The 21,641-nt window shown below is 55.3% G+C and overlaps 2 protein-coding genes across 2 annotated transcripts in view; one reads left to right on the top strand and one right to left on the bottom strand.

Moving 5' to 3' along the window:
- Positions 1-1,382, top strand: part of PMFBP1 (polyamine modulated factor 1 binding protein 1) — a gene marked incomplete at both ends in the record, with an annotated part of 54,950 nt that extends 53,568 nt beyond the window's left edge. Inside the window, one exon of the mRNA XM_080703480.1 lies at positions 1,366-1,382. Within this exon, the coding sequence (XP_080559606.1) occupies positions 1,366-1,382 (17 nt within the window). The remainder of the gene's footprint in view (positions 1-1,365) is intronic.
- Positions 1,383-5,591: 4,209 nt separating this feature from the next.
- On the bottom strand, positions 5,592-20,484 carry DHX38 (DEAH-box helicase 38; the record flags this gene model as incomplete). The annotated part of the gene is made up of 26 exons (XM_080702712.1): positions 20,159-20,484; positions 19,613-19,800; positions 18,785-18,889; positions 17,834-17,981; positions 17,620-17,738; positions 17,457-17,533; positions 17,045-17,200; positions 16,494-16,655; positions 16,219-16,326; positions 15,430-15,542; positions 14,115-14,252; positions 13,560-13,746; positions 13,257-13,442; positions 12,837-12,977; positions 12,387-12,497; positions 12,198-12,314; positions 11,913-12,020; positions 11,419-11,531; positions 10,605-10,813; positions 10,369-10,523; positions 9,630-9,785; positions 9,418-9,552; positions 9,219-9,344; positions 8,808-8,903; positions 6,542-6,663; positions 5,592-5,676 (listed from the first exon to the last, which is right to left on the bottom strand). The coding sequence occupies exons 1-26, from the start codon at positions 20,479-20,481 to the stop codon at positions 5,592-5,594; spliced, it is 3,684 nt and encodes a 1,227-aa protein (XP_080558838.1). The 5' UTR covers positions 20,482-20,484.
- Between the last annotated feature and the right edge of the window lie 1,157 nt (positions 20,485-21,641).

Genomic DNA, 21,641 nt, shown 5'->3' with positions numbered 1-21,641 from the left:
GAGGACGACAGGTCACTCCCGACCTGGAGCCAGTGGCCCAGCTACCTGGACCAGCAACCACCGTTTCCACATGTGGAAAGGGAGAGGACAAATTAAGACTCACTCCTGAGACCCCAGGACTTGGGAGGCTGAGGCAGGAGGATCGCAGGTTCGAGGACAGTCTCAGTAAGCAGTGAGACTCTTTTATCAACCTAGAGAGGCCTTGTTTTAAAATAAAAATAAAATAGGGCTGAGGTACAGCTCAGAGGTAGAATGCCCCTGGGTTCAATTCCCAGTAACACACACACACACACACACACACACACACACACACACACATTGGGTTTGGGTAGTTTGTTTTGGTTTAGTTTTTTGCGATACTAGAGATTGAACCCAGGGACATTCTACCTCTGAACTATACTCCCAGCCCTATTCTTTAGTCTTTATTCTGAAACACGGTCTCATAAGATTGTGGAAGGCCTCAGGAAGTAGCTGAGGCTGGCCATGAACCTGCAATCCTCCTGTCTCAGCTTCTCAAGTACTGGAATTACAAGTATGCCACCACACCTGGCTCAAAAGACCCATTCTGATCTAAGAATTTTGATGATGTTCAGGTATCTCATATCTTACACCTGGTCCCCATCACCCCCATCCAGTCTCTGTTGAGGAACTTAAAGGAGAACAAGCATCTTTTATTTTTTTTGCAGGTCCAGGGATGGAGCCCAGGGGCATTCGACCTCCGAGCTACACCCCCTGCCCTATTTTTTTATTCTTTATTTTGAAACAGGGTCTCACTGAGTTGCAGAGGGCCTCACTAAGTAGCTGAGGCCGTCCGCAAACCATCCTCCGGTCTCAGCCTCCCGAATGCTGGGATGATAAGCGTGCGCCACCATGCCCGGCTGTGAAAACAGGCATCTTGTATGTATGGCGGGACACCCCACCAGAGCCCCAGCCCCGCACTCGGCCTGAGGCCACAGCCTCGAAATGCCATGTCACGCCAGAAGGAAGAAGTCACCTGCACAGAGCCACCTGGCCTCGAAGCCAGTCCTGGAGGGAGGGCCTCATGAACTTCTCTCCAAATCAAACCTCTCGTCTCTTGTTCCCGCAGGCTCCTCGTATTGCTAGAGTCAGCACCTGGCCCTGGGCACCATTTTCCACACACGATTTCAGAGGACAAGTGAGTCCCCATCCCTGTCTCCTGCCCCGGATCAGCTCCTACTGGAATAGACCAAGGTTCCCGCCTATTTTGCAAGATGCTAATATTCTATTGAGTCTTGTCCACTTCCTGCAGTGGAATGAACCTTGGAACCATACTTCCACCCCCAGGTCCGAACTCGGAAATAAACGCATGAGCACAGCGGCCTGTGAGCTCTCGGTGTCTTGCAGACATCTCTCCCCCGTGAGCCCCAGCGCAGCCCTGTTTTCTAAAAGATGGTGGTCTATTGCACTTCTGTAGGGGAGCTTTAATTCCTAAAGCACTCTTCTGGGTTGCCTGGATTCAAAGTGTGTGTGTGTGTGTGTGTGTGTGTGTGCGCGCGCGCGCGTGTGTGTGTGCGCACATGCGTGCATGTGTGTGTGTGACACTAAGAATTGAACTCTGGGCTACACCCCCAGCCCTTTTTAATTTTTTGAGACAGGGTCTCACTAAGTTGCTGAGTCTCAGTTGCTGAGGCAGGTCTTGAACCTACAATTCTCCTGCGTCAACCTCCCAAGTACCAGGATATTTTTTTGTGTGTGTGTGGTACTGGGGATGGAACCCATAGGCATTTCACCTCCAAGCTATACCTCCAGTCCTATTTTATTTTTATTTTGAAACAGGAGTAGCTGAGGCTGGCCGCGAACCTGCGATCCTCCTGTCTCGGCCTCCCAAGTACCGGGATTACAAGCATGAGCCACCACACCCAGCTTTGGATTCTTTCTTAAACCAACAAGAGATCATTAACTATTGTTTTTCTTCTTTCCGCCTCTGCCCGGAATTTTAAATAGGAAAAAAAAATCTAAAAACACTTTTTCCAAAAAAGAAAGGAATTCCGAGACTAAAAAGAAAATGAGAGAAATAATGATGCATTTTCCAAGCAGGGGAGCAGAGTGCGCCATCTGCTTCCTCCCTGGCCACCACATTACATTCCTCCTTTTAACCATTTTATTTTTCTCCCCAGCCACCTCACAATACAAGTAAAATTCCATTATCACAAACTCCAAGGACAGCTAAAGTATTTTCTGGTGGTAGGATTTTGTTAAACTGAATACATGTCTAGAATTCATATTTCTAGTCTGTAGAAAATGGAGACAAATAGCTACTAGGGTAAAGTAAGAAAAAGAAATCAAGGAGTTTGCATTTCTAAGGGGCAGGAAGAGGGAAGGAAGAGCCCTGCCGGCTTGCAATCGGCCTGAATATGCTCGTCTCCCTCCTGGCCAAGAGAAGTCACTGCTAATAGCGCCTCGCCTCAGAGGGTACAACAGTACTTGGGAAGGACAAGTTTTGGACGTGCAGGGTGAGGTGGGTGATAAAGCAGTTTCTGTTGTCGTGGTTTTTGTCTTTTTATCCTCTTTTGACCATTTCTCCCAGTTGGTTTAGAATAAGTTTTTTTTTCAGCCGGGCGTGGTGGCGCACGCTTGTAATCCTAGCATTTGGGAGGCTGAGACTGGAGGATCGCGGTTCGCGGACAGCCTCAGCTACTTAGTGAGGCCCTCCACAACTCAGTGAGACCCTGTTTCAAAATAAAGAATAAAAAAAACTGGGCAGGGGGCATAGCTCAGAGGTCAAATGCCCCTGGGTTCTATCCCCAGACCCGCCAAAAAAAAAAAAAATAATAATAATAATAATGTTTATTTTCTTGTGTGTGTGTCTGTGTGTTACTGGGGATTTAACTCAGGGCATTTTATTTCCAAGTTATACCCCCAGCCTTATTTTTTATTCTTTATTTTGAAACAGGGTCTCACTAAGTTGCAGAGGGCCTCACTAAGTAGCTGAGGCTGGCCATGAACCTGTGATCCTCCTGTCTCGGCCTCCCAAGTACTGGGATTACATGCAGCGCCACGCCCAGCTGTAAAGGTTTATTTTCTAGAGAAAATTAAAACTGAAGAAAAAAACCTGCTACTGGTGAGATTGCTTCCGAGTCCTGGCCATGGCCCATGTATTCAAACATCTGTTCAACGTCATTAAAATCCCGTCTATTCTACTCAAAAGACATCTTAGCTCTGTAATTTACAGAAAGGTTTTATAGATTGGTGTAAGGATAGACATAGACCAGAGGAACTGACAGATGACTGGACAAGCAAGATATGACATGTACATACAGTAGATTTTATTCAGCATGAAAAAGGAAGGAAATTGCAACATATGCTCGGACGTGGGTAAACCTTGAGGACACTGAGTGAAATAAAGCAGCCGCCAGAGCAAATACTGTAGGATTCCACCTCTGTGAGGTACTGAGAGCGTCACAGTCACAGACAGAGACACAGAAAGCAATGGTGGCCACCAGGGGCTGGGGAGGGGAGATGGGGCGTTACCACTTGATGAGTACAAGTTTCCAATTTTATGAGATGCAGAGTTCTGAGCCAATCACAGTGGCGCATGCCTGTAATCCCAGTCCCCAGGAGGCTGAGACAGGAGGATGGCGGGTTTGAGGCCAGAGCACAGTAACTTAGCAAGACCCTGTTTCAAAACAAGAAATGAAGCCATGTGTGGCGGTGCACACTCGTAATCCCAGAACTTGGGAGGCTGAGACAGGAGGGTTGCAGGTTCGCAATCAGCCTCAGCAATTAAGTGAGGCCCTCTACAACTTAAGGAGGACTCTGTTTCAAAAAAACAGGATACCCCTGGGTTCAACTCCCAGTATTATAAAAGAAAGAAAAAAGAAAGAGAGAAAGAGAGAAAGAAAGAAAGAAAGAAAGAAAGAAAGAAAGAAAGAAAAGGAAAGAAAGAGTGAGCTCTTGGGATGTAGTTCATGGTGGACTATCCCTGGGTTAAATCCCTAACACACACACACACACACACACACACACACACACACACATTTCTGTCCTCTAGGGGGAAAAAACTAGTTGTCATCTGAGGAGGCCAGTGAGAATCATGGTACAGGTGAAAGAGCTTTAAGGATGGTTTGAATCAAGAGTCTGTAATTACATGGAAACTTTAGAGACGCAGGTCCAGGCAGGATCGTGGGCAGAAGTTCCAATACCAAAGCAGATTTGGGTAGGGCTGCTGGGAGGGGACCGTCTCCCCTCATCTTGTGGCTCCCCTCTGGAGAGCAGAGAGACACCTCTCTAGCCCTTCAGGGCTGGGACTAGAAGGGCTCTAGGAGCCTTTACTGGGAGTGACTCTTCGGGGCTCTGTAGTGGAGAGGCCTTGCCGCTGCTTACTTTACTCCCAGTAAAGGCTCCAGCAAGCAGCGGCAAGGCCTCTCTCCACTAGAGAGCCCCGAAGAGTCACTCCCAGTAAAGGCTCCTAGAGCTAGAGAGAACTGGAGGCAGGTGGCAGGCGAGGTCGGCCTGGCAAAGCTTGGCCTCCAAACTCATCCACAAAACTGCCTATGTTCTTAACGTATGGAGTTATAACACATGGAGACTCAAAGCTGAGGAACAGAGGGCAGACTGGCACCAACAGCACGGTGAGCCAGGCACCAGGGACTCCGAGCCCCAGCCCACTGAGGACACAGTCCCAACGCAGGCCCCACCAGCAGGTGCCCAAAGCCAAGGAATCACCAAGACCACGGTTGGCACAAAGCCAAATGCTCAAAAACCCAGTCTGCTTAACAAGAGAAAAGATAACAATTCCAGTATAAGGATCACCTCTTAGGTGAAAATCAGTAAGCAAGCGTTTATACTATTTTTGGTCAATGCGCAGCCATTACACCTACAAGTTGCAACCTCGGCCATTCTGGGCAGAGCGCGGAGAGCGTGGAGCTCCGAGCGCAGCCCACGTGGCACCCTGGGAAGGCCTCTGCTTGCCCCGCCCGGCTATCAAGGCTGTCTCGCCACTGCCCGCCAGACTAGGAACAGGAGGCAGCCTCTCGGCTTGGCCCGCATTGTGCCGTTCTTGGGTCTCCAAACCCAAGCCAGGTCCCACTTACCAACCTCTCCTCTGAGAGCCCTCCTGGAGAACAGCCGGCAGATGGAGCTGCCGCTCCAGGAAGACCCTTCAAGCAAGGCGGGGCAGGGGCTCTCCCTTCTCTGTGCCATTTAAGGCAGAGAAGGGAAATGGGGTCTAAGAAATGCAACCATATTTTACAAATAATAAATTTATTTTCAAATCCTGTATGATAGCCAAATTACAACTGCTCTAGGTCTGCTGTGCTGCTTTACATGGGATTGATTAAAAAAGACACAGTCAAGCCAAGTCCCTCGGACACCAGGCTGGGGACGGGCATGTGGGTGGAGGGGCCCAGCCACCTCCCGCGGCTCAGGCGGTGCCTCGGCTGCTCCAAAGCCCAGCTCCGGCCAAGCTCCTGTGCCGAGCTCCTCCTTCCTCTGCAGCAGAGTTTGGCCCCGCAGGAGCCGCCCCAAGGCCCCCATGTCCCAGATGAAGGCCACAGATGAAAGGGCTTTGCCTACAGCCTTTCCGCGTTCCCGCTGACACCCAGCTGGCGCCCTCTCCTCTGCCAGCCAGCTCACAGCCCGAAGCGCGCTGGCGTGCGGCGCGGCGTCATGGGCTCCCCCTGCTCTTTCCGACCTGGAGTGTAGATCTTCGTGGACCTGGAGACACAGAAAGTGGGATAGAAAACATTGTTTCTTTTTTTTTTCATGTGTCTGTTGTTCACACCTCGAACCACACCTGAAGGTTAAGCAAGACGAGCTGGCCTGGCCAGGAAGACCAAGCACGTGACTAGCTCGGGCCCTGAGCCCTGTGCTATCAGCCTGACCATTGGGGACAGGAGGGGCTCGCGACTGAGTTCAAAGACCGGGAGGACTCAATCACTCATGCCAAAGTCAGAAGATCTGACAGCAGCTGACCATGGAGGCCCAGGCGGCGTCCCCGGCGGGCAGCAGCCTGTGTGGACTGTCACAGCCAACATGCCAGGCGGATAATGGGCCCCGGGGACAAAGGGAGCCGCGCGTGCGGGAGCCGCTAGGGCTCCCTCACACATCTCTTGGCTGCTCTGATTTGTAGCCTTTTGCTATAATAAAACAGAAACCATTGGCTATTGTGCTTTCCTGAATTCTATGAGTCATTCTAGCTAATGTTAAACCTGAGCAAGCCCATGGGGGCTCCCCAAATCCGTAGCCATTTGGTCAAAAGTGGGGGTGACCTCCAAGCCAGCTGCTGGTATTCGAAGTGGGCAGGCTGGGAGAAGCTGTGCCCTCGCCTGTCAAGTCTGGCCTGACTCAGGCCCAGCAGGTGGAGAAGCCCGGGCGCTCTTCTCTATCTGGGAGCCCTCCTGCCCCCGCTGGCTGCTGGGCTGCCGGGCCTGCCCGCCGGGGCCCTGACACACCAGGACGATGCCCCGCGCAGAAGCCACCTTGGTCGCAAGTCACCCTTACATGGCGGCCTCTCTTGGATCACACCCCACGTCGGGCCGGTCCCCAGCAGCCCGAGCCAGGCTCCAAGGCGGAAGCTCACCTGCCACTGCCCAGGGGGCTGCGCTTCTCCTGCTCCTGCCGCCGCGCCCGCAGCTGCTCCTCGGCCAGCGCCATCTCCTCCTCCATGGCGGACGCCTCCTCTTTGGCCCGACGGCGATTCTCCTGGAGAAAGGGCAGGAGGAGCCTGGGGTGAGGAGGCCATGTCTGCACTCCGTGCGTGCTGCAGAGGACCATCTTGGGAGGTCGGCCACGCACTCCTGTCCCGGCACCCAGCCGCCTTTCCTTCTCCAAGTCCAGGTCTGCTTTTTGTGTGTGTGTGTGTGTGGTGTGGTACTGGGGATTGAACCCAGGGGCATTCTACCGCTGAGCTACACCCCAGCCCAATTTTATCTTTATTCTAAAACAGGGTCTTACTAGGTTGATGAGAGTCTCACTATTTGCTGAGGCTGGCCACGAACCTGCAATCATCCTGTCTCAACCTCCAAGCACTGGAATTACAAGTGTGTGCCCCATGTCAGGCTTTGCAATTTTTTTTTTTAAATCAAGTTCAGAACTATGCTGGAATGAAAAGGGGAGAACGGCAGCATCTGGCTGGACAGGACCATCAGGAGGAAGAATGAGCCTAGTGTGGAGGGAACTATGCTAAAGGGAAAACCGCTACACCCTGCTGCCCGAGCAGCGGCGAGCATGAATGGACGCCAAGTCCTTGCGGAGCCTAGCGGCAGGTGGAGAAAATGGAACGGCATCCAGGCTCACACCACCAGGCCACTTCAAGCTGCGCCTCATCCAGCATGGCCCCTGACCCAACCTGCCCGGCAGCAGCTGGGAGTTCATGGCGCCACGTGCCCGCATCCTCACCCGACACGGCTGAACCTAGTCAAGCCTTCAGAGTGATTACCAGGTGGCAGAGAGCTCGCGCTGAGGCTGTCACCCACCATGAGGAAGCAAAGGCCGAGTATGTGATACAGGAGACCGCGGGACAAATGGCCTGGCTGATCCACGATATAAACGTCACTCAAAAAAGAGAGGGCAGAGCCTGCTCTGCAGCACAAGTTAGCACACTTAACAACCGACTGCCACGTTTGGGTCCTAATCCCAGGAAACCATTGTGAGACAGAATCTCTGAGGCAAATGGGGGTGGGGGTGGCTGGAGAAAGACTGGAGGCCTAGGTGAAGTGAAGGGTTCATTCTGTTAGGAGTGATAACAGCATGGAGGTCACATTTCGAAAATAAGTTGTGCCCCTGGGATCAATCCCAATACCACACACCAAAAACAAAAGGTCCTTTTAAGCTGGGTGTGATGGTACACACCTATAATCCTGGCCACTCAAAAGGCTAAAGCAGAAGGATCACAAGTTCAAGGCCAGCCCATGCAACTCAGTGAAACCATGTTGTAGATGTAGCTCAATGGCAGAGCGCCCCAGGTTCCAACCCCAGCACCAAAAAAAGAAAGACGTTCTTTTAGTCACAGATACACACTTCATTATTTACAGATGAAATAACATGGCATCTGAAATAAGCTTTAAAACACTCCAGGAGGGGGAAAAAATGGATATGTGAGTAGTGAGAATAAAAGAAGACTGATAGAATATCAACAATTACGGAGGCAGGAGGTGAAGTCATGTGGCCTGTTTACACTGTTTTCCACTTTTAAGAACACATGGACTTTTCAATCATTTCCTTTTGTTTGGTATTAGGGATTAAACTTAGAGGCTTTCTACCTCCAAGCTACATCCCCAGCCCGATTTCTTTTTGTTTTTGTTTCTGTTTTGTTTTTGCAGTACTGGAGGTGGAACCAGGGACATTTTGCCTCTGAGCCATACTACACCCCAGCCCTATTTTTTATTCTTTTATTTTGAAACAAGGTTTCACTAAGTTGCAGCCATCCTCACTAAGTAGCTGAGGATGTCTACAAATCATGATCATCCTGTCTCAGTCTCCCAAGTACAGGGATTAAAAGCGTGCCCACCACGCCTGGCTCTATTTTATTTTTATTTTGAAACAGGGTCTCCCTAGGTTGGTGAGAGTACTACTTACTGAGGTTGTTCTCGAACCTGCAATCCACCTGTCTCAGCCTCCTAAGTGCTGGGGATTACAGGCATGCAGCATAGCGCCTGGCTCAATAATTTCTTTTTAAAGGCTCAATAGACCAAGCCACAGGAGTGGTGGGGGGAAATCAGACAGACAGGGGTGGCTGGATCCCAGCTTTTGTTTGGAAGTAGAAGGAAGGGGTCAGCCTTTAATCCCAGGATATGGGACAACTGACCCCACAGGCAAACAGCACCCATGAGGTGTGGGGCCCTTACCTGCCGCGACTTGCCCGCCTGCTTCACGCTGTAGAACATGGGCCCCAGCTCCGCCAGCCACTCTCCGTCCACCGCAGTCACGCACTGCATGTACTCCTGCGGGCGGAAGGGAGGGAGGAGGTGGTCATGGGCACTGTCCCTCCCAGTAGGAGCCGCATGAGAAAGGCCCACACCCAGCATCAAGGTGGAGAGCCCCGGACACGGGGACTCGCACCCCTCCTATCCAAGCTCCCCCGTACCTGAGAAAACACCCCCTCGATGCCAGAGAAAAGGCCCGGCCCCGCAGACACCCTTCTAGTGACACCCACAGGGTCCCTCATCCAAACAGCAAGAAGGGAACCAGCCTGCCCGGCACAGACGCGCATGTGGCGGAAGACAGTGAGGCCAGCTCACCACCGCCAGGAGACTCACCTTGGTGGTCATGACCAGCTCGTGATACACTATGTAGTCCGGGGTGTAGCCCATTCCGAAAAGGGAGCTGGTAGGGTGCAGGTGGCAGGGCATCCCAGTACGCACGTTCACGTACTCCCCGATTCCCTGGGAGGAGACACGCAGGTGAGGGGAGGACCGGCCCCACGCAGCTTCTGTGGGGAGGGCCCCCAACGCTCACCTTGAGCTTGGCCGCCTGGTGGAAATAGGCCGCGCAGATGCACTTGCGGACGATGTCCCAGTCGGTGCCGCATGAGGCCAGGCTCATCCGCTGCTGCACCATGATGTCCTTGAGCTGGGCCCGCACCTCCCGGACCTAGAGCAGGACACCAAGCCGCATGCCGCGCCCGCTCCCCTGCCCGCCCCGGACGCCGCTCGCGCCCTGCCGCCCACCTTCCGCATGGCCTTGGCGTGGATGAAATGGTCGTTACACCAGATGGTGGAGTAATTGCTGTTTTTCCACTGCAGGTAGACATTCAGGTAGGTCAAATGATCGCTCTCAGGGACAGCGAACTTCTCCCGGACCTGGTCGCTCTCCTCCTCTCGGCCCTAGGGTGGGGAACGATCTTTACTGTGGCCGTGGAGGCGTCAGGCCCGCCACACATCTCCCGGGGATTCTCACACTACCACCTAACCCCATGTAACTTTAAAGACATCCATCTGCTGCCTAGTGGTATAGAATAAAAATCATTTCTAATAAAATATGCTAAAACGTGAGCGCTCGGGCACAATCATATTAGAAGACAAAAGACACCCTTGCAAATTTGTGAAACACAGGACCACTGATCCAGCCGCCCTTCCCAACCCTGCCCAACAGACGACAGCAAAATTGTGTTTCGGAAACCCTGATCCCTGCCCCTTCAGTCCATTTGTCTTTTTTTTTTTTTTTTAAGGTACTAGGGATGGAACCCAGGGGCATTTGACCTCTGAGCAACACCCCCAGCCCTATTTTTTATTCTTTATTTTGAAACCGGGTCTCACTGAATTGCAGAGGGCCTAAGTAGCTGAGGCTGTCCGCGAACCGTGATCCTCCGGTCTCAGCCTCCCAAATGCTGGGATTACAAGCGTGCGCCACCACGCCCCGCTCCTCCATCCCATTTCTGAAATGGAGCAAGCAGCCCTCGCCACCCACCTTGGGCCGGTAAAAGATGGCGGGGACCGAGAGCATGGAGACGATGAGCAGGATCTCGCAGCTGCAGCCCATGTCGCAGGACACGATGAGCATCTTGGACAGCGCTGGGTCCAGGGGGAACTCCACCATCAGCCGCCCCGTGGAGGTGAGGCCGCCTAGGAGAGACGGCCAGCTCAGAGGGGCAGCGGGGAGGCCGGCGCCAGCCTCCGTGCGCCCGCGGCCCCGGGCCACCGCACCTGTGTTGTCCAGGGCCCCGAGGATCCAGAGCTGGTACATGGAGTTGAGCATGTTGTCCTCTGGGGGCGGGTCCATGAAGTGGAACTGCAGCAGGTCCTGCACCCCCAGAGACTTGAGCAGCAGCACCACGTTGGCCAGGTTGGTCCTCTGGATCTCGGGCACCGTGGTGGTCAGCAGTTCATTCTTGTAGGCGCTTTGGGTGTAGAGCCTGCGGGGAGAAGACCCCATCCTGCTGCACCTGCGCCGCGCCATCCGCCCACGGAACCTTGCGGTGCAGACTAACGCGATTCCAACCTCTGCGCGCACCCCACGGCAGCCAGTCAGCCCCGAGGCCGCCGGGGGACTCAACTTGCTGCACCAACCCCACCCGTCCTGCCCGCTCAGCTCTGCTGGGCTCTGTGCCTGCGCCGTTTCTGGAACCCGAGTGCCTGGGACTAGACTTCCGGCCAGGTTTTATTTTCTTAATATCCTTCTGTATTGGCTGAATTTATATAATGAATAAGTCATTTAAAATCAAAACCAAAAGAAAATACTTGGAGAAATGCGGAAGGACCGGCGCCAGTCACTTGCTTAGATGGTGCTGAAGGGGCTGGTGCAATGGCGGCTTCCGCTGCAGGGGCACCCTCGCAGGCCTCTCGCCTCGGAGCTCCCTGGACAGCTGCTCCTCCTGCTCAGCGGCAGCCCGAGGCCACAGCCCGCCAGGGGTGCCGGGTCCTGGGGACCAGCTCTGGGGCCAGCATCCCGCCCAGCCCAGGCTCCACGCTCAGTGATCCCAGCGCCGCCCCAGGCAGCAGGCTAGCACAGGGCTCCTACCTGAAACACTGACCTGGGCCCGTCCTGCCGGCTCGCCCTGACCTCTGGTTGGCATTGGCCTGGCTGATGGGGTAGATCTGCAGGGCATCCATGCCAATCCTGGGGTTGAAGACCTAAGAGGGGGCAGGAGAGTGAGTAAAGGACAGAAATGGGGGAGGGGAGGCGGCCCTGAGACAAAGAATGACGGACAGACTCTAGCTGCACATGGCAGGGAGGAAGCATGTCAGCAGGGCAGGCAGCCACCCTTTCAGAGTGGGAACCTCACAAACACTGAAAGGAGTTTCTCATAAACAGCAGCTGTGCGATCTCTAGAGAGCCAAATTATCTGCCCTTTATATCACCACAGGACTCAATGAACCAAGAGCATGGCAAAACCAGCACTCACTAGACGCTGGCCTGACACCACACGTCCAGCATGGGGGATGAGGGCCTGGCTGCCGGCCCGAGTGAGCACCTCAGGGGAGACCGGGGCCCGCCTCGCCCTTCGCCCTCACCTTCAGTTTGCAGTAACCAGAATCGATAACGAACATGATGCCATCAACAGTCAGAGACGTCTCAGCTATGTTGGTGGCAACGATACACTTCCGAACGCCATCCGGAGCCTAGGGCCGAGCAGGACATGCGGGGAGAGGAACTGAGACCACAAAGCGCAGGCGAGCCGACCTCTCCCTCCCGCTCGCCCTCCAGGAAGGGCTCGTCCCCTCCCGCTCGCCCTCCTTCGGGAGAGTGGGAATACCCAAAGGTGGCCCAAAAGCAGACATTCCCATCACTCGCAGCACCTTCTGGAAGATCTTGGCCTGGAGGTCAGAGGGCAGCTGGGAGTAGATGGGCAGCACGGCCAGGGCGGGCGCGCTCTCCAGCTCCTCCAGATGTTCCACGATCTGGTCTGAGGTCACCTGAGGGCCAGATAAACCATGAGACTCCGCAGCCTCAACCCTCCCACGGAGGACTCACCCTTCTCCACGCACCTCGATGTCCTCCTGGCCCGGCATAAAGATAAGGATGTCCCCGGGAGCCCCCGACAGGTGCACCTGCAAGGACTGCTTCACTGCGGCCTCCACGTAATCCTCCTGCGGGGTCTGCAACACCAGCCAGGCACGGGGAAGCATCAGCCTCAAGCCAGGCGCTCCCTACAGCTGGCCTGGCCCAGGCCCTGGCCCTGGCCCTGGCCCCAGTCACAGCAGCGGACCTTCAGGGTTACCCCACATATGAACTGCCTGGCTGCAGGGCTCTGCAGAAGTCCTGTGCCTCCCTGGGCTTCAGCTCCAAAGAAGAACATAAAACCCTCCCCCGAGCACAGGCCTGTGTCTCCCACTTTGCCCCACGCCCCTCCCAAGTCTCCCCCAACTCAGCACCCTCCAGCTAGCTTCTCATCAGAGAAGTGCGTGGCACAGAGGGTCAGTTCAGAGGCGCAGTACCTTGCTGAAGAGGATGTCAACAGGGAAGGTTCGACCAGGGATATGGAAGATGGGAACATTCCCAAAAAAGGCAGCAAACTTCTCGGCGTCCATGGTGGCCGACGTGACGATGAGCTTCAGGTCTGAGCGCCGGGCCACAACCTAAGAGAAGAGGTCGCTCAGAGGCTCCATGGGGAGCCCTGGGCGCCACCATCCAGTCCCATGGGCCTCTCCCCAAATAAAGCAGAAGCCGAAGCTGGCTCATCAGATTTAACATGCCTAAAAACAGAGCTGGAACCAAGAAGACCCCAGGCCACTCAGCTGAGCAAGGACAGAGCAGACTACTCCACCAGGTCTGAGCCCGGCGGCCCAGGCCTGCCGAGGCCGGCGAGGCAGTCGCTGGGCAGAGCCCCGGCGGTGCTGAGCTGACCTCGCCCTCACCTCCCGCAGCAGCCCAAAGAGCACATCGGTGTTGAGGGAGCGCTCGTGGGCCTCGTCCATGATGATGGCGCTGTAGTGGTCCAGGTCGGCCTCCCGGAGGGACTCCCGGAGCAGGATCCCGTCAGTCATGTATTTGATCAAGGTGTTTTCTGAAGTGCAGTCTTCAAAGCGGATGGCATAACCCACCTGGAGGTCGGCGAGACAGCTCAGAAGCTGTGGCCACCAGCGACCCACCAGCACCCCTGCCCAGGTCCATGGACGGGCGGGAGCCATGGGGCAGTGTCTGGGGCTCGGCCCACTCACCTCCTCCCCAAGGCTCCCCCCCATCTCCTCGCTGACTCTCTTGGCCACCGACATGGCAGCCACACGCCGGGGCTGCGTGCACCCGATCATGCCGTAGTCCGTGTAACCATCTTCGTGCAGGTACTGCGTCAGCTGCGTGGTCTTGCCGCTGCCCGTCTCCCCCACCACGATCACGATGCTGTTGTCTCTGCAAGGAAGAGCGCGCCAAAGGCTGAGCAGCCGCGGGCGCTCACACCAGGCGCCTCTGTCGCTCTGTCACCGAGAGTGGCCGGCAAGAGCATGCCTGCTTAGCGAGGAGCCCTGCCGGGAGACGGCCCTGCAGAGCCCGCCCCGGAAACATCTGGATCCCAGCAAGGCTTGAGCAGGGCAGGAAAACAGAATGGCACCATCCTGTTACTTTATCAGTGTAATCCAGGGCAACAGGTCAGGGGAAAAACAAATGGCATCCCTCCCATCAGACACAATGTGCAAAGAAAAGAGCTTCTGAGCAGATGCAGAGGCAGAGGGGACGGCTGGCGGGGCGCGGGGCGCGGGGCGCAGCCTGGGTGGAACTACCTGATAATGGTGAGCAGCTCCTGCTGCACCGCAAAGATCGGCAGATACTGCCTCTGCTCCAGGATGGACTTCTTCTTTGCAAACTCGCTGCTGGCTTCGCTCTTCTTCTTCATGTGATCCGCAAACTTCTGCTCTGTCCTGGGAGCACACGGCAGCCTGAGCACCTCGCGATTCCCCACTGCCCTCCCGGCCGAGTGAATGCCCTCTTCCTGCTCGGGATGAGGATGACTCTGCCAAGCAGCAGTACGTCTCCGAGGCATTAAAGCAGCCAGGCAACCTGAGACCGATTCTCCTCGAGCCTAAGGACCAAAGACTCTTAAGGGCCTAAGAAACTGCAGGGTGAGAATCCATCACACACACTCCGCGCCCCACGCAGAGCTGCACAGACCAGGGGGGGGGCACTGCCCTAGGTACAGTGTGACATGACGAGAGAGGAGGCAAACCAACCCAGAGCAACTTCAGCACGACACTCGGGGGGCTGACAGCACGTGGGTCCCTAGGAGACATTTCCTCACAGGTTCTGTTGGAACCACCTGGTGTCTGACTCACTCGTCCCAAGACCTGGAGCACTATGACGTCTCCCACACACGCCACCCCGAGCCCGATACGCTTCCTCCTCACACCTGCCCTGCGCTCCTCAGGCTTCTGCTTCCTAACTCCACCCGACAATCGATACCCAAGGGGTTAAACTGCCCAGAGACTAACCAGGGCTGACCAGTAATACCAAGACCTCACTGGAGACATTCCACGCAGGGACCGAGACTCAGGAACTCAGAGGACAGCTAGAGGGCAGAGAGAACTCCAAGGATGGGCAGCGGGAGGGACCCCGGAGCCCTAAACAGAGTGACCCAACACATGCTTGGTAGCCCTGAACCTACCGACACTGTGGCCCTTTCCGCTGCGGAGCCTCTGTTAAAACAGTTCTTCCCTACACTGGACAGAAAGCCAACTAAGGAAGCGAAATCCACCTCCTCACCACGGACACGTGAAAGCCTCCAAAACAGATGGCCAGAGCGTGGGCGCCGAAGGGAGGACACTGGGTCTGACCCTCACGCCACCATTTAGTAGCCGGCGACCTCCAGCGAGGTCTCTAAGGTCCCCGGCCTACTCTCCTCAGCCGCCCCCAAGGCAGCTCCTAGGAGCGCAGCAGCAGGAAGTTGGCGCCAGCGGGTGCGAGCCCAGGAGCAGGGATCACAAGAGACCAACGATTCCAAGGCTGAGCTACAGCTCACCGCACCCGTCCACAGCCGGGAAGCCCGTCAGTGCCAGCGCGGCTGCCCGGCCTCGGCACGAGCCTGCTGCCGGCACCACCCACCTGTAGTCCACCTTCCCGTCTTCTGTCACGCCTTTGTCCGGCTCTTCCTCTTTCTTGACGCCCATTATCTCTCCCAGTTTGGTCCCAGCCAGTTCCCAGTGCTTGTGCTGAGCCTGAAGAAGACAAGAAAACAGCCTGCTCCATCCTGTAATGTGACTGTGGGTGACAGAAACACAAGCCCGGCTGACAACAGGCTTCCCCTAGCAGCTAGTAAATTCCCACGAGGGAGAGCCAGGTGCGGGGACTCACACCCATAATCTCAGTTCTTGGGAGGCCCAGACAGAAAGGTTATGAGTTCAAGACCAACCTCAGTAACTTAGTGAGACTCTTAGCAGCCTAGGGAGACCCTGTTCCGAAACAAAAGTTAAAAACAGGCTGGGGAAGCCAGGCGTCATGGTGCACACTTGTAATCCCTGCGCTTGGGAGGCTGAGACAGGAGGATCACACAGGTTTGAAGCCAGGCTCAGCTACTTAAGAGTGAGGCTCCCAGCAACTTAGTGAGACCTGGGTTCCACCCCGAGTACCAAAAAAAAAGAAAAGAAAAGAAAAGAAACCAGGCTGGGGTGTATCTCGGAGATAGAACGCCCTAGATTCAATCCCCAGTACCACACACAAAAACTTTCCACAAGGCAGTGATGGCCGCAGCCACACTTTCTAAGCCTCCAGCCCAGGCCCTGTCACTGATGTAACCAAGGCCCCAGGAACACAGAGCTGACTCCCATCAGGAAGCCCACCTGCGCAGCCCGTGAGACTTTAAGAAGAGAGCGTGCGCGGGTGCGGAGAGCCCACCTTCTTGCGCTCCTTCTGCTCCCTGTGCTTGCGCACTGTCTGGCTGCCCTTCCGGGCAATGATGGCCAGGTCCGACGTGGCATCCTTGACCGGGATCACGGGCTCGGGCTGCGGGAGGTGGAGACAAAGGGCACCCCCACTGGTCACTAGGCCAACCGGGGCCTGCTCACCCCGCCTCCTAAGGGACAGGCAGGCTCCAGGGTGACTCGGCTTACTCTCTCTCTCCGCCCCCCCAGGGCTTTCTGAACTCTCCTGCCTCTGGCCAGACTCCTCACCTGCTTAGTGAAGACGATGCGCCCGTCCAGGAAGGGCGGCACCAGGTTGTGCACCATCAGGTGCACCTTGGCCGCGTTATCCTCTTCAAAGTCCTCGTCCACCTCCAGCCGCTGGACCACCCCGCTGGTGAGCATGCGGTTGGTCTCCCAGCGCTCGTTATCCTGCGGGACACGGTGGGGTGCTCAGAGCCACCAGGAAGCTATCCCGAAAGGTGGCCAGGCACGCCCACACCTCCTGTCCTGAGGGAAAGGCCACGCCTCTCCGCCCTACAGCGGCCTGGGCAGAGGAGTCACTGACCCCAAGCCCCAGCAGCACTGTGTCCCCGTGAGCAGCACCTCGGGCCAGGTCAGAACCCTAGCCGGACACAGAACACGACCAGACGCGAGGGCACAGGGCAGGTGCCGGCCCCCCACAGCGCCCCCACACAGCTCGAGCTGGGGCTGTGACCAAGGCCCCGGCCCTCCTGCCAGAGGCACAGGCGATCCATGCCAGGAGACCGGCCTTGGCCCGCAGGCCCCGCCATGAATCCGCCTGACTGCGGCTGCCTCACCTCGTTGATCTGCCGGCGCTGCGCCGAGATGCGCTTCTGCTTCTGCTTGTGCAGGTGCTGCTCTCGCCGCCTCACGTAGTCCTCGGAGGAGTAGGCCAGGGGGTTGTGGAACTCATCGTAGCCCTCGTCCATCATGTACCAGTCCCGGTCGGCTTGCTGCAGCGCGGAGAGGAAGCAAGGAGAACAAGGGGCGGGACCGTTTAAGAGCAAGACCTGGCAGGTATCTGGCAGGAAGCTACAGGCAAAACCGACAGCCTGCCGCTGCAAAATCGACCAGCAGGCGGGCTTCCCGGCAGCACTTCCTGGAGTTGCCACAAGGTGGCGCCCCCACACCAGCGTCAGGCCTGCGTCAGGAGGTCCCCAACCCCCCAGGCTCGCGCCAACAGGGCCCTTGGCTCGTGGCCGCCTTTACCCTCTGGTCATCCTCCCACTGCTGCCGCTCCTCCTCCGTGTCAAACGAAATCCCTTCTTCCCCATCCTCGCGCCGTCCTGAAGGAGAGCAGGGCAGGTCAGTCCGGGGCCCAGCTCCCCAGAGGCCTCCAAGAGACGGCGCGGCCTCCGCTGGCCTGCCTTACCTCGGCCCCTCGACAGCCGCGGGGTGGACCCCAGGTGTCTCCTGTCGTCCGCCCACTCGTTGTATTTGTAGGAGGGGGTCGGCAGGGGCGTGTCGTCCGAGTACTTGCTCCTCACAGACCTGGGGAAGGGGGGACGGCCCGGCGGTCACTGAGCAGGGCCATGGCCCCAGCGCCCACAGCGGTCCCCACCCAACCGGCTCCAGACCCAAGTCACCTGTCCCGATCTCGAGTGGCCTGCCGGTGGCTCCGATCAGCATCCCGGGAGGAAGGCGTGGGGGAGGGTGACTCCCACTGGGAGCGCCTGGAGGAGCCCGAGCCGCTGTCCTCCTCCTCCCATGCAGACCTGGAGGGGGTGGCTGCATCTGGGGCCAGAGAGACACATCACAGGGCAGCCAGCCTCCCCGGCTCAGAGCCCACGGCCAGAGCCAGCTCCGCTCATCCCACCACTACATCTGTGCTCATGTGCAGCGGACACTGTGGTTTTGAGTCTGGCCTTCATTCTGTTTATAACATGTGCGCAGGGCTGCTGGTACATGCCTGTAATTCCAGTACTTGAGAGGCTGAAACACGAGAATTCCAGGTTCAAGGACAGCCTCAGCAAGCAGTGAGACTCGTCAACCTAGAGAGACCTTGTTTCTCTCTAGGGTTATTATTTTTTTTAATAAAAAATAAAAGCCGGGCGTAGTAGCGCACACTTGTAATCCCCGCACTCGGGAGGCTGAGACAGGAGGATCGCACAGGTTCGAAGCCAGCCTCAGCTACTTAGTGAGGCTCTCAGCAACTTACTGAGACCCTGTTTCCAAATAAAGTATAAAATAGGTCTGGGAGTATAGCCCAGAGGTAGAAAAGCCCCTGGGCTCCACCCCCAGTACCACCAAAAAAATAAATAATAAAATTTTCTCAGAGAATGCCTTGGGTTCAATCCCCACTACAAAAAAAAAAAAAAAAAAATTAGGGATGTTTAATTTCTCTCTGCAAACATATCCTAAATACGAATCATTCTTCCCAACTCTCCACTGGCAGAACCGGCCAGGCAGCAGACAGCCTATCGCCTACCGCCCTGTGGGGGCTGCCCCACAGGGTGCAGGCCCGGGTGGAGCGGGACTCTGGCAGTGCCTCAGCAATCCCACTGTGGAGGGCCCCAGCAGCGAAATGTCAGCTATACCTTTGGGCCGATGTCGCGGGCTCTCTGGCTCATTTCTTCTGCTGCTGCGCTCTGAGCCCCCATCGCGCTCCGATCTGCTGCTGTGCCTACTTCTATCCCGGTCATCTGTGAAGAGCCAGACGCAGAGCTTAGAACCACTAGCCCCCTCCAATAGACACCCATCTGTACCCCAGACAAAGGACAGGCCTCCCCAACTCCCTGCTCTATCTAATGCATGGGCTCCTGAGACTCACACTCCCCTTCTCTCAAGGGAAAAAACAGTCACTGGCTAGAAAGTATCAGACTCACAGTAACAGTTATCTTCCTGCAAGAGTCCAAAAGAGAGTAGTTACAACTCTCTGGTGAACAGTGCCATAGTAGCTACAAGCTTACAAGCTCTAACAGTACGGAGTACAGCACTGCCTCTAGTGTCTAGCTCAATAGCACTGTCCTTTATCACCAACACTCAGTCAACTCCAGTTTCTTAGAGGCATGACCCATTGTTTCCTTTATTACCAATTTACAAAATCAAACAAGGACCACAGCTGGGTGTGGTGGTAGCCCATGCCTGCAATGCCTGCAATCCCAGTACTTGGGAGGCGGAGACAGGAAAATTACAGATTCAAGGCCAGCCTGGGCAACTCAGCGAGACCCAGTTTCAAAGTTAAAAGGGCTGAGGGTGCGCTCAGAGAGAGGGACAATGCCCCTGGGTTCAATCCCCACTACCAAAAATAATGATAATAACGATGACCACACGCTCAAGCAAAGCAGTTATGTGGCAAGGGTCTGCTATGCCCTGTCCCAACAGGGTCAAAGCCACAGGCAACAGGAACTACGCTGGATGGCTACCTCTGTCTCTCTTGCGGTCGTGGTCCCGATCCCGCGATTTCTCCTTCTTGCGCCCCTTTTCGTCCTTGGATGAGGCATAGACGCCATGTTCGCGCCGCTCCCGCTCTCTCTGCCGACTGCGTTCCCAGAACTCTTCACTCACACCCCCGGGATGGGATGGGGTCTCTACCCGAGCAGGTCGATAATGTCTGAAACAGGAGGGCAACTGGTAAAGGGCCCGTGGTAGGAGAAAGCCCTCGCCCCACCCCTGCCCGTGCCAATCGAGTGATCGGTTCTTGTCCAGCGAGCCTCCCTGGTGTGGCGGACTCACACAGCAACGACCCAGGGCATTTCCAGCCTCTGTCATCCTGTCCTGGACTCCTTAGTTACTTTGAATCTTCTCCACAAGTGTGAAGAAAATACCAGTTCCTACCTACTGTCAATATTACAGAATCAGAATAAAACCAGAAAGCTCTGAGTGTCCAACCAGAAAACTGAGCGCTAAACACGGGTACTGTGGTCCGGCCCCCACTGCCATCCTGGGGCCAAGCCACTGCAGGCCTTTACCTGTCCTTGCGGCCGCTGCGGCCAGCCTGCTCACCACCCTCCTCCTCCGCATCCTTCTGCTCGTCCTTGCTTTCCTCCCAGTCCTTGTAGGAAGAGACTCTGGACCTCTTCTTGTCCTCCCCTTCATCCTTCTCTTCTCGCTCCCTCCGTTTCAGAGAAGCCAACAAGTCCAGGCCCAGCAGTGAAGGGCGAGGCGCGGGGGCCTTGAAGACGTGCTGCTCGCTGGCTGCACTTTTGGTCTTGCAAATAAGTCCACCGACCTGAGAGTCGGCATCGGTGCCTTCCAACCGGTGGATCGAGGCATCCTCGCCCAAGTCCTCCATCACAGGCTCTGGGGTTTCTCTGAAAAGAAGATGGACCATCTGGTACTGGACATAAGAGAGAAGGCTCAGCTCTGCTATCTCCCAGAATAACTACAGTTATAAGCACACTTAGGTGTTTAGCCCTACCTTTCCTGCATTACCATCGGGACTTCTTTTGCTATCTCTGGTCACTACCTTTCCATCAGATCATGGACAACCTCAAAGACCCTCCTATTCCCACCCCAACACACACCAAAGATACAGACACACACACACCCCAACACCAGGATGCAAGAGGGTACCATCCAGGGGAGAACAGTGGCTGCTTGCGGGAGCATGATGGCATCCTCACAGGGCTGGCGTTCTACCACATGAGGCCAGGAGCTCTTAGAATGCCCTCAACTGGGATCCCTGCTTGCGTGGTGTCAGTCTGAGTGGTTGTGAGCCCACTGGGACTGGGAATACTGGGCAGTTTCAGAATGGTCACTCGTCCCATAGCTGCTTACTGACATGTGTGGTGTTTGTTTTATTATGATGTTGGTGATAAAGGAAATAATGGATCATGCATAGAAAAAGCGAGATTTGAAGTCAAATACAATCCAGGCTTTTGCCATTTTCTACCTCTGTGATGGTAAGCAACATATTCAGTTAGCCACCATTTCTATCTGTAGGATAATTTTTGCTTTACCTAATCCATGGGTATTGGAAGAATCAAACAAGAAAATGCATGTGAAAGCATTCTGTGGCCATACAGTTACAGAAATGTAACTGTTACACTGTTTGTTTGCAGTACTAAGGATGGAACCCAGGGGCATTCTACCTCTGAGCTACACCCCCAGCCCTGATTTTTATTCTATATTTTGAAACCGGGTCTCACTGAGTTGCAGAGGGCCTCACTAAGTAGCTGAGGCTGTCCATCCTCCTGAATGCTGGGATTACAAGTGTGTGTCACCATGCCCGGCTACACTGTTTTATTTGCTATGTGGCTATGCACTAGGGAGTTCCTCCCCAGTTTTTTACAAGGGTTCTTTTACCTCTCCCTCCCTTGAAACGACAGGTACACCTGATTAGAGATGTGGGAATACAAGGCTACCACCCATGTTCTATCACTTTTACAGCTTTTTTTGAACTAGTAGTGTGTTATAAATAAATAAATACATAAATAAATAAATAAAATTACC

Source organism: Muscardinus avellanarius (assembly GCF_963383645.1).
Source record: "Muscardinus avellanarius genome assembly, chromosome: 10".
NCBI classification, from domain to species: Eukaryota; Metazoa; Chordata; class Mammalia; order Rodentia; family Gliridae; genus Muscardinus; species Muscardinus avellanarius.
The sequence above is the reverse complement of the archived record's forward strand: the minus strand, read 5'-3'. Positions and strand labels throughout refer to the sequence as shown.